The sequence below is a fragment of the Melanotaenia boesemani genome, chromosome 21 (assembly GCF_017639745.1).
Source record: "Melanotaenia boesemani isolate fMelBoe1 chromosome 21, fMelBoe1.pri, whole genome shotgun sequence".
NCBI classification, from domain to species: domain Eukaryota; kingdom Metazoa; phylum Chordata; class Actinopteri; order Atheriniformes; family Melanotaeniidae; genus Melanotaenia; species Melanotaenia boesemani.
This window is the reverse complement of record NC_055702.1, coordinates 16,188,052-16,204,559: the sequence shown is the minus strand read 5'-3', so window position 1 is coordinate 16,204,559 and position 16,508 is coordinate 16,188,052. Positions and strand designations below refer to the sequence as shown.

General features: G+C 39.8%; 3 protein-coding genes across 3 annotated transcripts in view; 1 reads left to right on the top strand and 2 right to left on the bottom strand.

Annotated features, from left to right (window-relative positions):
• Positions 1 to 204: 204 nt before the first annotated feature.
• LOC121633011 (integrin alpha-M-like) lies at positions 205 to 4,008 on the bottom strand. The gene is made up of 9 exons (XM_041974870.1): positions 3,923 to 4,008; positions 2,596 to 2,682; positions 2,423 to 2,492; positions 2,215 to 2,313; positions 2,010 to 2,090; positions 1,799 to 1,909; positions 906 to 1,019; positions 712 to 822; positions 205 to 484 (listed from the first exon to the last, which is right to left on the bottom strand). The coding sequence occupies exons 1-9, from the start codon at positions 4,006 to 4,008 to the stop codon at positions 470 to 472; spliced, it is 774 nt and encodes a 257-aa protein (XP_041830804.1). The 3' UTR covers positions 205 to 469.
• Positions 4,009 to 5,591: 1,583 nt separating this feature from the next.
• LOC121632834 (serine protease 27-like) lies at positions 5,592 to 8,439 on the top strand. The gene is made up of 6 exons (XM_041974591.1): positions 5,592 to 5,652; positions 6,112 to 6,132; positions 6,250 to 6,412; positions 7,457 to 7,722; positions 7,828 to 7,973; positions 8,054 to 8,439. Exons 1-6 carry the CDS (start codon positions 5,598 to 5,600, stop codon positions 8,291 to 8,293), a joined length of 891 nt encoding a protein of 296 aa, XP_041830525.1. The 5' UTR covers positions 5,592 to 5,597; the 3' UTR covers positions 8,294 to 8,439.
• Positions 8,440 to 8,762: 323 nt separating this feature from the next.
• LOC121632804 (integrin alpha-M-like) overlaps positions 8,763 to 16,508 on the bottom strand; it is a 45,180-nt gene continuing 37,434 nt past the window's right edge. Inside the window, exons 29-30 of the mRNA XM_041974555.1 lie at positions 9,473 to 9,583; positions 8,763 to 9,236 (exon numbers count right to left, since the gene is read on the bottom strand). Coding sequence (XP_041830489.1) covers positions 9,138 to 9,236; positions 9,473 to 9,583 — 210 coding nt within the window. The 3' untranslated portion in view covers positions 8,763 to 9,137. The remainder of the gene's footprint in view (positions 9,237 to 9,472; positions 9,584 to 16,508) is intronic.

Here is a 16,508-nt window from a genome sequence, read left to right as displayed (position 1 = left end):
TTTTCCTTTGCTTTATCAACTGGATAACATGCTCTGTACAATACATTACCTGAGCTATGCAACGCTTGACCATCCAAATTTCTCTATCTAAAAATTCAAATTTACTGTCAACTTAAAAAACACTAAGTAGTTTAATGAGTGTACACTGAGTGTTTAGTCATCAGTGCTTCACTTTTGTTTGATTTTGTTAAAATGTTCGTCCTAGTTTCACTGATAACTGAAAAGAGTGTTGCTATAGATATTTCTATCATAAAAACTTCCAGAAATGGTAAGATGGGCTGGTTTTGTTTGGTGTTCAGCTGCAGCAACAGGCCAATATTACAAATGTCCAGTACTGGATTCAGGAAACAGCTGGTGTCACTTAAATCTAGAATTAGTTAGATTTTTATTCTCCTGTGGGTGCACCTCCAACAGCTTGTCCATCTGCTGCTCCATCTGTATTTTCATTAATCATGTCCTTGTATTTGCTCTAAAAAAATCCAGCCTATGAATAAAAAAGATAAAAACAAGGAAGTAACATAAAAACACTGTTATCCTGGATGACTGTGGTATCATCAGTACATGGAAAGGAGCCAAAGAGGTGACTGAGAATGAACACAGAATAAAACAAAGAATAAAATATCTCTGGTCATGAAAGCAGTTTATTTTTCTTTTGAAATCTGTGTAATTTACTGAAGGTGAACAAAAAAGAAAGAAAATCACGTGTCCCACCTTATACAGACCAGCAGTGAGTAAAGCTAGAAAAGCCAACCCTCCCAGAGAACCTCCTACAATCTCTTTGGTGAAATCTGGTACAGGAAACACTTCTACCTCTGTCTCAATCTGGGAGGTGAGGAGACAGAGTTTTGGTTAATTCAAGCAGTTTAATTAATATAAATCTTAAAAAAAGAGTAATGTTTAATCACTTTGTGAACAGGTGGGTTGTTATTAGTTGCTACTGAGAAGAAGATGTACTGGTCTCTGTCGTACTCCAGACTGGCCGAGCTGGTTAAGAGGAATTTGGCAGATGGAAGTCCAATCTGTGAGAATAAATAAATAAATAAATAAACTAAAACAGCTGGATGAGATGTTTAATCAGAGAATAAGACTGAAATGATGCTGTTCAGGTCCAACAGCACTAGCAGGAAGCACTGCATCAACCTTTCCTCTCCAGATCTTAATGAGAAATCTATACTTACACAAGTAAAATTGGACCTGAGTCTAAAACTTAATAGTCATGTCCTGTTTTTTTTTCTTTTTTTTCAGTTGAGGGAGTTATCTAAAATTAAGCTGGTTTTGTCCAAATATAACCTTGAAACAGTGACACATGCTGTTATAATCTCTTGACTCGACCTTTGCAATGTGCTTCTTTTTCCAGGCCTCCATTGCTTTTCTACATCTAGTACAAAATGCTACTGCCAGATTTTTAACTAATACAAGCAGACAAAAGCATATATTCAATGTTTTTTTTTACTGAATCCAAAACCATGTAATGATTGACCATCTGGAAGACCATAATGTTAAATGTTGACTGTGATATTACTAGACTTTAATCTACCCTTTTATTATCATTTCTCATTCTTGTAGCATTATTTTTACTATCTTTGTTTTAAATGTTTTTAAAATTTGGTCCATGTGTCTGTTAGGTTTTAAAAATATCCTGGAGCACTTAGGTCATCCTCACAGTTGTTTTAAAAGTGCTTTAGAAATAAATTGGTATTGATTGATAATTAGATTTTTAGTGTCTAAAATTTCATGAACAGTCTACTGGTTCTGTAATCAGGACCAGTTGCACTTACCACATCCAGTTCATATTTACCTGCTCTATCCATGCTGAACTAAGGTTGGCAGAGATTGTATACGTCTTACTCTCCTTTCTTCCCATGAACCGGCTGCACCTAAACACTCTGCACTTGGCTACAGAGCAGTCCTGTGGTGGACACATGCATAGAAAGCTGCAGTGAAGTGGACAGTAATGTGCATTTATTAACATATACATTTAAACAAGCACATTATAAAAACATACTTACCACTAATTTCTTTTCCTTTGTCTGAGCAACAATATCAGTGACAACAGGTTCTTCATCTTTGTCTCGTTGACAGTCTGCAATCTGACAATAAAGTTGATTTATGTCACTTTACTGGAACTGCTCCTCATTTCACCACATACTGCCATGTCTAAGGTACATTTAAGGCTTTTTTAAGGTTAGTAATTAAAGGTTTCTCTATATTTACCTGCAGACTGCTCAAATCCACCCAAATATCTTTGTTACCGAGCTTTACAGGAACCCTGATCACCACAGTGAAATTAAATGCTCTGATGCTATTTGTAACCTGAGAAGGTGAGAAAGAAAAGTTTCAGAGTGTAATAAAGCATCAGGTCTGAAACATAGCAGTAAACTAGAAGATAGTACTGATACTACTGGAAGAAGTAATCTTTCACCTTGATTGATTGTTGGACTGGTTTCTGCAAATTATTTGTTCCAAAAGTGAAATTGCAGTAGTTGAAGGAGCTAAAGAGACATTTTAAACATTAAATTAATGTTATACAACAAACCAAAAAAAACAGTATTAACTTTAAGTTATATTATTTATATTTAACTATGAAACACAGACCTTTCAACTGAAACAAAAATGTTGTATTTCACATCGATCTCTTTCCTCTTGTAGAGTTCGCTTGAAGGGGAGTGCTCCTGATTCCCACTGAAAGATAAAGATGAAAATATTATTATTATTTTTTTTATTTGGTTCTTTCTCTCATAAAAAAAAAAAATGTTGTCTCGCCCTTCGTGGGCTGTCTCTCATCCATCCAAGCTCGGGTTCTCTACCAGAGGCCTGGGAGCTTGAGGGTTCTGCGCAGTATCTTTGCTGTTCCTAGGACTGCACTCTTCTGGACCGAGATGTCTGAGGTTTGTTCTGGGATCTGCTGTAGCCACTCTTCCAGTTTGAGGGTTACTGCCCCGAGTGCTCCAATGACCACGGGCACCACTGTTGCCTTCACTTTCCAGGCCTTCTCAAGTTCTTCTTTCAGGCCTTGGTATTTCTCCAGTTTCCCATGTTCCTTTTTCCTGATGTTGCAATCTCTTGGTATTCTGATGTCAACCACAACGGCTTTCCTCTGCTGTTTGTCCATCACCACAATGTCTGGCTGGTTTGCCATTACCATTTTGTCGGTCTGGATCTGGAAGTCCCACAGGATCTTAGCTCGGTTATTCTCTACCACCTTCGGAGGTGTTTCCCACCTTGACCTCGGGGCTTCCAGTCTGTACTCCGCACATATGTTCCAGTACACTGTACCAGCCACTTGGTTATGACGCTCCTTGTAAGCTTTTCCTGCCAGCATCTTACACCCTGCAGTTATGTGCTGGATTGTCTCAGGAGCCTCTTTGCACAGTCTGCACCTGGGGCTTGTCTTTTATGGTAGATCTGAGCCTCTATTGCTTTGGTGCTCAAGGCCTGCTCCTGTGCAGCTATGATCAGAGCCTCTGTGCTGCCTTTCAGTCCAGCCCTTTCTAGCCATTGGTAGGATTTCTCGATCTCACCCACTTCAGTTATCTGTCGGTGGTACATCCCATGGAGGGGCTTTTCCTCCCATGATGGTTCCTCCATCACCACATGATGTCATGGTTATGGACTTTATGTTTATGGATTTCTGGTCATGTTCAGTTTTTCCCTTGTGTGCTGTGGTTTTCTGTTCCTGCCTTATTAGTTCACCTGGTCTGATTAGTCATCCACTTCACCTGTGTCTTGTTACTCCCTCAGTGTATAAGTACCCCTGGTTTTCTGTTGTTCCTTGTCGGATCCTCATCATTCATCATCATTTTACCCTTGCCTGTTCCCTCTGGTTTTTGTTATGTTTTACCTGTTCTGGATCCTGGGAAATAAACCTTTTCCCTTGCACCGAATCTGCCTCCTGCCTGACTGCCTGCAATTGGGTCCTCACCTCCTCCGACGCCCGCCATTCGTGACAACATGATCTGTTTTCCACTGCCTGAGACATTTACCGAGCACTTTGTCTGTTGAGGCCATCTTCCTGATGTATTCAAGGATGTTGGATGTTTCATCCAGGATAGCGGTTCTGACACTCACTATTCCTCTGCCTTCTTCCTTGTGCTTAGTGTACAGTCTCAGGGTGCTGGATTTGGGGTGGAACCCTCCATGCATAGTCAGGAGCTTTTGTGTTTTCAGAACTGTGGTCTGAATCTCTTCCTTTGGCCCGCAGGGTATCTGATGACCGGCAGGGCATAGCCATTTGCTTGTGGGATTCCAAGGTACTTGTAGCTGTCCTCAATGTCTGCTATTCTGCTGTCTATATGTGAGAGATACAGATATTGCCGGAGTCAGATTACATTAGAAAATATAAGCTGTTATATTGTTATTGGTTCAAAGGTACCCCACATGTATTTTTTTGGGTGTATATTTTATTTGAACTGTTTATTTTTCATAGTACTCATAGTTACAAGATGGCATTGAACGCCCCGTTTGTGTATCAGAAATTTGATTTGACGTATGTTCCTTGAACGTGACTTCAGTTGAGTTATACCGCAGCATTAGGCACGGTGTCAGAGAAGAGCCGTTTGTATGTCAGTTTTAAATGTTTTTTGCCGAAATAAAGCATTTTGGACAAAAGGCTACTCCAGTGATCATCTCTGCCAAAAAGCTGCAACATATACATATATATATACATGACATATATATAAAGCTACACCTGTAGCTGAAGAACTGCACCTGTCGAAGTGGGCCAGAAGTCACCAAACCCCAGACCCAGTCCTGACGATAGGCCGCCAAGTACATGCACTGATGCACACAAATACCCCCCAACACACACACACACACACACACACACACGCACGCATGCACGCACACACACACACACACAAACGCACAATACTACGCAACACAAAAGCACATAAACCTAAAAATACACTTTTTCACAGATTCTGGCTCACACACTGAGTCACACATACACACCCACTCAAATACTGGATAGCGGCTGGGATGCGTTGTTCAACAAATCACATAATCCTGTTATATCATAGCAGCATTATGTTAGCGTGTCAACTAGCATGACTGACAGTCAGGAGGTGTTTTGTCTGTGAAAGATAATTTTATTATTTCATCTTTTAATAATAGGCCAAAATGCAAAACCATGCAGCTTACCCACAACCTATGACATCAAGCATCTTTGTAATATTTCTTAAAGTATCCTTCATGTTCCGTTCTAGTATTGCAGATGTGACTGTTCAGGCTCTGAACATTTGTACTGGTGCAACTATTGTTTAAAATAGTGAAAAGGGCAGAATTCATGAAAACAAAGTGATGAAGCAGACAATCTTTATTAAAAATATTTTTTAAAAGGAAATGTTTAATCCAAAAATGTCTCTTAAACTTTCCTTTTCCAGTTGTGTGTTTGTTTCACCAGCTTCCTTCAACCTGTCTTGGGCTCCTTGTGCAGCAGTGACCCCTAAGTTTTGAACATTTAAAGTAAAATCTTAGGAAAAAGAAATTGTTAAGGAGCTTGGTTGTGAAGTATCTTTTGGGAGGAGCATGCATGGGGCAGGTGACTGGTAAAACCAAATATATAAATAGTGAGACACAAAGGATTCTGCAGTCACACAATGGCTTTGAGGAAAATGATACACCTACTGGTTCTTGTGAGCCTTCTGTCTGCAGGTATGTCACTCTGTAGGTCATGCATGAGATGATAAGATACTTAACTAGTTCATTTCTAAACTAATAGTGTTTGGTAAAACGTCACAAGTTAGCAGCTTTTTTCCCTTAAGGGTTTATAGTCATATTCTATTTAATGAAAAACTATGGTGTTATTTATAGGGCCATCTATTGTAAAAGATTATCACAGTTTTTTGTTCTTCACTCCTCATCCTCATCTTCATCCTACAGTGAAAACCATTTCTATATGACTGTTAATTTATATAATTATCAAAACTTTTTCCAATTATATCATTATATTGTGAAAACAAAACACAAAAGTCTTATCTCACCAAATAAAACCCTGAGGCCTGCACACGATTTGGTTAAAAAAATAATGTGTACCAGATTTGTGGAGCATTTTTTGCAAACATCTTACTTAAAAGAATCACACTGATTTATTTGATCTTGTCTCTTTCCCAGAATCTAAAGCACAGCTTGAAGGTAGGTTTATGATTAAATCTCTGCTTTTCATTTAACTAATTTACATGCAGCTGTTTGAAAAAAGGGATTTGTTTACCATACCTTTTTCAAAGTTGTTCAAACTATTTTCTGTTACAGTATGTGGGACCACACTGCCTAACCCCAGAATAGTTGGAGGTGAAGATGCTGCTCCTGGAAGCTGGCCATGGCAGGTCAGCCTTCAGAGAAATGGCAGCCATTTTTGTGGTGGTTCCCTAATCAGCAAAGAGTGGGTGATGAGCGCTGCTCACTGCCTTTATGGGTAAGAAAGCAGAACTCTGTATATTTGTCTACGGTGGTTATTAGATGCTGTGCTGAACACTGAAATAGATTGCATCCTTGAAATGCTTTGCACACAAATATCAACATATTGCCTGTAACATTTTTTCCTTTAAGTTAAAACCCAAATGTTTGTACTTCCACGGGAAGTCAACAAAATCTTTTCCCAGAAGTTCATTATTATTTCTTCTGTCTTGTCTATGTTGAGGCACCATATCATCAGATGGTGTTGTCCTGGGTGGAGCCACAGGCATGTGCGTACTGGGTAAAAAGTTTAGGACTGAGACAGCAGACCTGTGATGCTCCTGTGCTGACTGTTAGCTCTGCAGACACCCTCCCTCCTATTCTTACCACCTGCAGTCTTCCAGTCAGGAACTCCAATATCCAGTTACAGATGGGAGTCAGGATGCTGAGGTCTGCCAGCTTCTCAGTCCCCCTGCCTGGGTGGATGGTATTAAAAGTGGAGCTGTAATCCAGAAGAAGAGTCCTGACATATGTTCCTCTGCTGTCCAGATGTTGCAGAATGTGGTGTAAAGCAATGGCCACCACATCATGTACAGCAAATTGAAGGGAATCAGTTGTGTATGGAACCATGTGGTTGATGTGTATGGAAACCAGTTTTTTAAACACTTCATGGCAACTGGCATGAGTGCCACTGGCCTGAAATCATTCAGGGTGGAAGGATTTGTTTTTTGTTTTTGAAACTGGTACATTGATGGAGGATTTAAAAATTCGGGGGACTACTGCTTGGCTTAAAGACGGGTTGTAAATGTCTACATACACACCTGTGAGTTGTTCTGCACAGGCTTTCAGGACTCTGAGAATGACACCGTCTGGGCTCACAGCCTTGTGGGGGTTCACCTGCCTTAGAGCCTTAAGGACTTGTGTGGGTTTCACCTGAAAGGCGGTATCCATGGGGTTGCAGGGGGCTTTTGTAGGGTGTCAATTTTAAATGAAATGCCAAAAAATGTTGCAGAAATAATATTGTATTTTAAAATGAATGAGTTTTGTCTTTTTTCCCCCCCAGAACTACAACAAAAGGGTGGCAGGTTTCTCTCGGTAGTCAGAACCTGCAGGGTGAAAATCCCAATGAAGTGTCCAGAGGTGTTGCCACAATCATTACACACCCAGACTATGACAACAGCTTCAACAATGACATTGCTTTACTTCAACTCTCCTCACCTGTTGAGTTCACCGACTACATTAGACCTGTGTGTGTGGCAGCGAGCGGCAGTGTGTTCAACAATGGCACCGAGAGCTGGGTCACTGGCTGGGGTAAAATCAAAGAAGGAGGTGGGTTTTGGTTAAATTCGGCTTTAATGTGTCGTGTTTTTGGGTATGTTTTTCTTTGGATTGCCCCTAATGTTGGTCGTTTTGTTCCTTTATTTTTCATCCAAGAATCGTTACCATCGCCTGAAACTCTTCAAGAGGTGACGGTGCCAGTTATAGGAAACAGACAGTGTGACTGTCTGTATGGAGTCGGTACAATCACAGACAATATGATCTGTGCTGGTGTTCTGGCAGGAGGCAAAGACTCATGTTGGGTAGGCTGCTTCGTTCCATTTGTCAGTTTTATGGTATAAACAGTTTCTACATTTCCAGACTGTCCTCTCTTTCATTTCAGGGGGACTCAGGGGGACCGATGATGAGTAAGCAGGGCTCCGTCTGGGTCCAGTCAGGAATTGTTAGTTTTGGTCGTGGCTGTGCTCAGCCCAATCTGCCAGGAGTCTACGCCAGAGTGTCCCGTTATCAGTCCTGGATCAGCTCTCACATTAGCTCTGACAAGCCAGGCTTTGTCCAGTTCGCCTCCAGTGGAGTGGATCCTGATAGCAGCTACACCTGTCCAGATCTGCCATCTACATAGCAAGACCCAGAACTACAAGGGCAACAACTCCTTCAAGAAATCTTTTTAAAATGCAGTAAAATAGAAAATTCTCTAAAGTTATTCACATCTTTCTCTGTCTTTTAACCTCAGTATTTCTGTTCTTGTGATCTGTTAATGAGGTGACTGAAGTAGTTTATCACAAAATTGATTCTGACTCCTAATAAAGACTTTAATGTTCAAGTGATGGAAATCTTCTTTAACTTTAACTTCTTTGTGGAAGGAAATGGAAAATTGCACTTCATTGCATTATTTTCCATGAACTCATTTTCCAGGAAAGTATCTTTCAAAATGTGCTCTGTTGAATCTTTTGAAGTGAAAAAATAACCTTTTACGTTTTAATATTTACACATTTTTGTCTTTTTATGGTGCAAGATTATATGACACATGAAATATTTTTCTTGCTATTTTTAACCAAAATCATACCAGCGCAGCTTAACCTTAATGTCCATTTTATTTATATTCAGAACAAATAGCTCAGAATTACATATCACAATTTATTCTTAAAGTATTCCATGTTTAAAATAATAAAATAAAATAAAATAAAGAATGTTTTGAGCACATAAGCAGCTTCAAGCACATTACATTGCATTGCAGAGGTTTTACATTATAGTTTTAGAGGTGAAAACTACTGTGCAACCTATTAGACAGTATTGTATTTTACACAAATTTGCTATAGATATTTCTATCATAAAAACTTCCAGAAATGGTAAGATGGGCTGGTTTTGTTTGGTGTTCAGCTGCAGCAACAGGCCAATATTACAAATGTCCAGTACTGGATTTAGGAAACAGCTGGTGTCACTTAAATCTAGAATTAGTTAGATTTTTATTCTCCTGTGGGTGCACCTCCAACAGCTTCTCCATCTGCTGCTCCATCTGCATTTTCGTTAATCATGTGCTTGTATTTGCTCTTAAAAAATCCAGCCTATGAATAAAAAAGATAAAAACAAGGAAGTAACATAAAAACACTGTTATCCTGGATCACTGTGGTATCATCAGTACATGGAAAGGAGCCAAACAGGTGACTGAGAATGAACACAGAATAAAACAAAGAATAAAATATTGCATTTATCTCTGGTCATGATAGCAGTTTATTTTTCTTTTGAAATCTGTGTAATTTACTGAAGGTGAACAAAAAAGAAAGAAAATCACGTGTCTCACCTTATACAGACCAGCAGTGAGTAAAGCTAGAAAAGCCAACCCTCCCAGAGAACCTCCTACAATCTCTTTGGTGAAATCTGGTACAGGAAACACTTCTACCTCTGTCTCAATCTGGGAGGTGAGGAGACAGAGTTTTGGTTAATTCAAGCAGTTTAATTAATATAAATCTTAAAAAAAGAGTAATGTTTAATCACTTTGTGAACAGGTGGGTTGTTATTAGTTGCTACTGAGAAGAAGATGTACTGGTCTCTGTCATACTCCAGACTGGCCGTGCTGGTTAAGAGGAATTTGGCAGATGAAAGTCCAATCTGTGAGAATAAATAAATAAATAAATAAACTAAAACAGCTGGATGAGATGTTTAATCAGAGAATAAGACTGAAATGATGCTGTTCAGGTCCAACAGCACTAGCAGGAAGCACTGCATCAACCTTTCCTCTCCAGATCTTAATGAGAAATCTATACTTACACAAGTAAAATTGGACCTGAGTCTAAAACTTAATAGTCATGTCCTGTTTTTTTTTCTTTTTTTTCAGTTGAGGGAGTTATCTAAAATTAAGCTGGTTTTGTCCAAATATAACCTTGAAAAGTGACACATGCTGTTATAATCTCTTGACTCGACCATTGCAATGTGCTTTTTTTTCCAGGCCTCCATTGCTTTTCTACATCTGGTACAAAATGCTACTGCCAGATTTTTAACTAATACAAGCAGACAAAAGCATATATTCAATGTTTTTTTTATTGAATCCAAAACCATGTTATGACTGACCATCTCTCATTTGGAAGACCATAATGTTAAATGTTGACTGTGATATTACTAGATATTACTAATCTACCCTTTTATTATCATGTCTAATTCTTATTAAAAATATCCTGGAGTACTTAGGTCATCCTTACAGTTGTTTTAAATTGCTTTAGAAATAAATTGGTATTGATTGATAATTAGATTTTTAGTGTCTATAATTTCATGAACAGTCTACTGGTTCTGTAATCAGGACCAATTACACTTACCACATCCAGTTCATATTTACCTGCTCTATCCATGCTGAACTAAGGTTGGCAGAGATTGTATACGTCTTACTCTCCTTTCTTCCCATGAACCGGCTGCACCTAAACACTCTGCACTTGGCTACAGAGCAGTCCTGTGGTGGACACATGCATAGAAAGCTGCAGTGAAGTGGACAGTAATGTGCATTTATTAACATATACATTTAAACAGGCACATTATAAAAACATACTTACCACTATTTTATTTTCCTTTATCTGAGCAACAATATCAGAGACAACAGGTTCTTCATCTTTGTCTCGTTGACAGTCTGCAATCTGACAATAAAGTTGATTTATGTCACTTTACTGGAACTGCTCCTCATTTTACCACATACTGCCATGTCTAAGATACATTTAAGGCTTTTTTAAGGTTAGTAATTAAAGGTTTCTCTATATTTACCTGCAGACTGCTCAAATCCACCCAAATATCTTTGTTACCGAGCTTTACAGGAACCCTGATCACCACAGAGAAATTAAATGCTCTGATGCTATTTGTAACCTGAGAAGGTGAGAAAGAAAAGTTTCAGAGTGTAATGAAGCATCAGGTCTGAAACATAGCAGTAAACTAGAAGATAGTACTGATACTACTGGAAGAAGTAATCTTTCACCTTGATTGATTGTTGGACTGGTTTCTGCAAATTATTTGTTCCAAACGTGAAATTGCAGTAGTTGAGGGAGCTAAAGAGACATTGTAAACATTAAAATAATGTTAGATAACAAACCAAAAAGATATTATTAACTTCAAGTTATATTATTTATATTTAACAATGAAACACAGACCTTTCAACTGAAACAAAAATGTTGTATTTCACATCGATCTCTTTCCTCTTGTAGAGTTCGCTTGAAGGGGAGTGCTCCTGATTCCCACTGAAAGATAAAGATGAAAATATTATTTTCTTTTTTTATTTGGTTCTTTCTCTCATAAAAAAAAAAAAATGTTGTCTCGCCCTCTGTGGGCGGTCTCTCATCCATCCAAGCTCGGGTCCTCTACCAGAGGCCTGGGAGCTTGAGGGTTCTACGCAGTATCTTTGCTGTTCCCAAGACTGCACTCTTCTGGACCGAGATGTCTGAGGTTTGTCCTGGGATCTGCTGTAGCTACTCTTCCAGTTTGAGGGTTACTGCCCCGAGTGCTCCGATGACCACGGGCACCACTGTTGCCTTCACTTTCCAGGCCTTCTCAAGTTCTTCTTTCAGGCCTTGGTATTTCTCCAGTTTCCCATGTTCCTTTTTCCTGATGTTGCAATCTCTTGGTATTCTGATGTCAACCACAATGGCTTACCTCTGCTGTTTGTCCATCACCACAATGTCCGGCTGGTTTGCCATTACCATTTTGTCGGTCTGGATCTGGAAGTCCCACAGGATCATAGGTCAGTTATACTCTACCACCTTCGGAGGTGTTTTCCACCTTGACCTCTGGGCTTCCAGTCTGTACTCCGCACATATGTTCCTGTACACTATACCAGCCACTTGGTTATGACGCTCCTTGTAAGCTTTCTCTGCCAGCATCTTACACCCTGCAGTTATGTGCTGGATTGTCTCAGGGGCCTCTTTGCACAGTCTGCACCTGGGGTCTTGTCTTGTATGGTAGATCTGAGCCTCTATTGCTCTGGTGCTCAAGGCCTGCTCCTGTGCAGCTATGATCAGAGCCTCTGTGCTGTCTTTCAGTCCAGCCCTTTCTAGCCATTGGTAGGATTTCTCGATATCAGCCACTTCAGTTATCTGTCGGTGGTACATCCCATTGGAGGGGCTTTTCCTCCCATGATGGTTCCTCCATCACCACATGATCTGTTTTCCACTGCCTGAGACATTCACCGAGCACTTCGTCTGTTGAGGCCATCTTCCTGATGTATTCAAAGATGTTGGATGTTTCATCCTGGATAGTGCTTCTGACACTCACTAGTCCTCTGCCTCCTTCCTTGTGCTTAGTGTACAGTCTCAGGGTGCTGGATTTGGGGTGGAACCCTTCATGCATAGTCAGGAGCTTTTGTGTTTTCACATCTGAGGTCTGAATCTCTTCCTTTGGTCCGCAGGGTATCTGATGACCGGCAGGGCATAGCCATTTGCCTGTGGAATTTCAGGGTACTTGTAGTTGTCCTCAGTGTCTGCTATTCTGCCATCTATACATATATATACATGACATATATATAAAGCTACATGTGCAGCTGAAGAACTGTACCTGGTGGCATTTGTAGTGACAAAGATCTTCCTGTCAAGTTGACTATTGGCTCCAATCCCATAGGAGACAATGAAGACAGCCTGGAAATGAAAGAAACCAGAGATCAGACGCCTCCTCTTCTGACTCAACAGTCTGCAGCAGTGCAACAAACCAACCTTGGAGTTGCTTTTGAAAACTGGTTTGTCAATAGTGCAGTCTGTCTTTCCTCGAGTTACTCCATCTTCACTGTCCAAAGAGTTGCACTGAATTCTTCCCTGTATTAAAAGACAAAGCATTGATGTGACTTGGAGAGCAGCTGATCAGAGAGGAAACAGACTTGATCCTGACGTCTGACCTGCAGAGCTGAAAACTTCCTGTAGGAGAGCCCAGCTGGGTATGTGAGAATAATAAGACTGTTGTATGAGTTTTCCTCCCTGTTCTCCACAGAGACCGTCACATCCAAAAGCTCATCAATGCCAACCACAATCAACGAGGACCTGAGAGTTTATGAGGATGAACAAAAATTAAAGAGAGCGGAAAAAAAACCCAAAAAACAGTATATACGTTTCAACTGATCATTGATTTGCTTAAGAGGATATCTTTTCCATTTGATGGTGTAGTGGTTAGCATAGTAGTCTCATAGTTAGAGTCCATGGTTCGAGCTTTGGCTGTGTGGGTCATTGGGTCGAATGTACACACATGTTTCTTGTAATGTGCTGGGCAGGCAGATGTGGCCCACATCAGGCGATGATATGGAAAAGATTCGGCAGCAATGCCCACATGTCAGCACCAAATATGGGTCATATGGTAATGCAGCCAAGTGTCCGTAGCCATGCTCACATAATGTCAGCAGTGCAAGTCAATGCTAAATAGGGGCCAAAACCACATTTCCGATGTGCACCACATCAGGTGCTGATGTGGCTGAGTTTTGGCAGCTACAGTCACATAGTGTCAATGCCATCAGTCAAGGCCAAATATGGGCCAAACCAAAACTGCAGCTATGGGTTAAATTTGGTCCAAACATGGTTTTCTATCGGGGTTCTACTTAAAGAGAAAGATAAAACTTCACTAAACACACATGCAAAGTTTCCTTTTTTAAACTTATCCTCACCTGGTGAAGTTGAAGTCCACTTTCAGATTATCAACACATTTCTCATCAGCACCACAGTTGATCTCAAACCTCAACTGTGAAAAAAACAAGAACAAAAAATAAGAGCATTGTGAAGCTCTTCAACTGGTTTAATGTCACATGGTCAATTATGCTGAGGGTTGACTTTTAAAAAAAGTAAGGACAAAAGCAAAGCTGTTTATATAAATGTGAAGTTAAAGAGGTGTGTTTAAAGGTTACTCACTGGATGAAAGGTTGTTGTTTGAGCCTGCTGGGCCAGACTTGGTTTAAGATTTGTGTCAGAAGGTAAACCTTCGAAGGTGAATCTGAGCTCGTTCATAAGTGGATTGTGAATATCTTCTGGACAGGCCTGCAACGAGAATAAGGAGACATAATTAATTCTGACTGTAAGAGAAATTATTTTTGCCAAATGAAGTTTGTTTTAATTGATACTGAGTACTCTAATCTTATTAGTCCCTACCTTAATAAAGAATTTCACCCTGCTGCACTTTTGATTACTTAAATCAACAAGAAGTGATCCAGATTCCTCTCGTAGTTTCTCAGTGATGTAAGCTCGGTTGTTTGGGGTCTTCCTGGTAGCATCCAGCGTAAAAGTGTAATTAATCTGTGCTTGAGCTGAAACAGACCAGAATTTCTCTCATACAGGAATGCACAAAAATACAAGGATATCAGTGTATGGGGGTATTAATAAGTATAAATAAGTAAGAATATATGCTATAGAACTATATAAATTTCAATAAGGATGTGCAAAATTAAATGTAAGAAAAACAAGTGGAAGGAAAGAGTTGCTGTATCTGTCTGTACGACAGCGGTGCGTGTCAGTCAGTTAGAGAAGGAGCTCCGCTGATGAAACCAGTGTGTGGTGGAGACGATGGTCGGGGTTATCCATGATGGAAACCAGTTTATTCAGCTATCTCCTCTCCACCACAGTTTCAAAGTTGTCCAGTTTGCTTGCTTGCTGAATGAGCTGTCTGTCAAACATCCTCCAGCCAGTAGAGTACGAGATAAAATGCTGACTAAGCAAATCGTCACCGCCTTCTTCAGGTTGCTAAATCCAACACATAATCAGCCACTTTATGTGCTTACATAAAGTCATCTTAACTGAGGCAGCAGCTGGTCACATAGATTTGCTAGAGACCCAATGAGCTGAAATATTGCTGACAATTAAGTGTCTACTTTAAAAAGTAAAGAGGAATATGATTAAATTATTATAATAAGCAAACTTTGGAAAAAGTTGAAAAAAAAAATGTTGTCCGGTGTCACAGTGTCAAGTAAAACAAGCGCATCTTGAAGAAGACAGTGATGATTTCCTTAGTTAGCATTTTATCTAATATTCTATTGGCTGGAGGATGTTTGACAGACAGCTCATCCAGCAACCCAAGAGAGGGGAAAAAGTAAGAGCAGAAGCTCTGAGAGCAGAGAATGTGTCCCAGTGTGAGGGAAAGAGACCAAGCTGAACCTGCAACACTAAACTTGAGAAAAGGAGCAGAGCTTTGAAAGGTAGAACAACATATCTGAGTAAGTGTGAAAGCTGAGTTTTGAGAGAGAGCAAAATGATATTTGAACATAAAAAAAGAAATCTTGCTCCCAAATCTAACAATTTCATTCTCGATTAAACATAGGGAAATACTCATATATCAGTGAATAAAAATGAGAAGGATGAACCTGTGTTCACTTCAGAGCGTCTGCTCATAATAAAGCAGATTTCAGCTTGGTTCTCCAGGGGATTTGAACAGTCCACATTTTGAGTTGGGATTTCATTTGGGTTGAAGGACACAGTTGCTTCCACCATCACTATAGGCCTTGACCTGGAAAGGACATCATTATGAGACGTGTCAACATCTTGTGGTTTTGTGATCAAATCAATGAGAATGAAAACTGACAACTAGTTTATCTACTACAACTTTATTTTTCTAAATAAGATTAGTAAGTAAAAAACATAAATTACCATAAATTATACATGCCCATACTACGTATGACTCACCTCAGTAAGACAACTGTGCCCTTTGAACCCACCGCTAAGTCAGGCAGACCATCACCACTCTGATCGAAACTCCACTGACTGATCGACATGCCAAAGAACTTTAGTCCTGACTGAACCTCAGAAGCAGCAATTCTCTGTGCAACAGTAGATTATTTAATTAATAAAAGTAGAAAATGGAAGAAATGTTATCAGTTTTTATTAACTTTTACACTTGCTCACCTGTGAGTAAGCAGGATTGATTCTTTGGCCTCCTTCAGCATGGAATATGTAGATGCTGCCTTGACCATCGTTCTCCAAAGGTGCTCCAACTGCCAAATCACTAAATCCATCTTTGTTTAGATCAGGCAGAACAGCGAGAGAAGACCCAAACCTTCCTCTGTCAGCAGCCCCTTTTAATACTAATGGAGACTCAAAATGGCAGTCGACATTCTGGTGAACATGTCAGGAAGAGGGAGAGTTTCAGCTTATTAAAAAGAAGAAAATATAACAACAACAATATATATATATATATATATAGACTGAATGGCTCTAGATGTGGCTGGCAGTTACCAAATGGGTCAATGTGCAAACGTAAACTCGTCCCTCTCGATCAGAGTCCTTGTACATCGGAGCAGATATGATGATTAGATCAGTGTTGCTGTCAAGATTCACGTCCACGGTACAAACCTCTGCCCCAAAATATTCACCAGCCTGGACCTGAGAGGGATTTTTTTTTAAATAAAA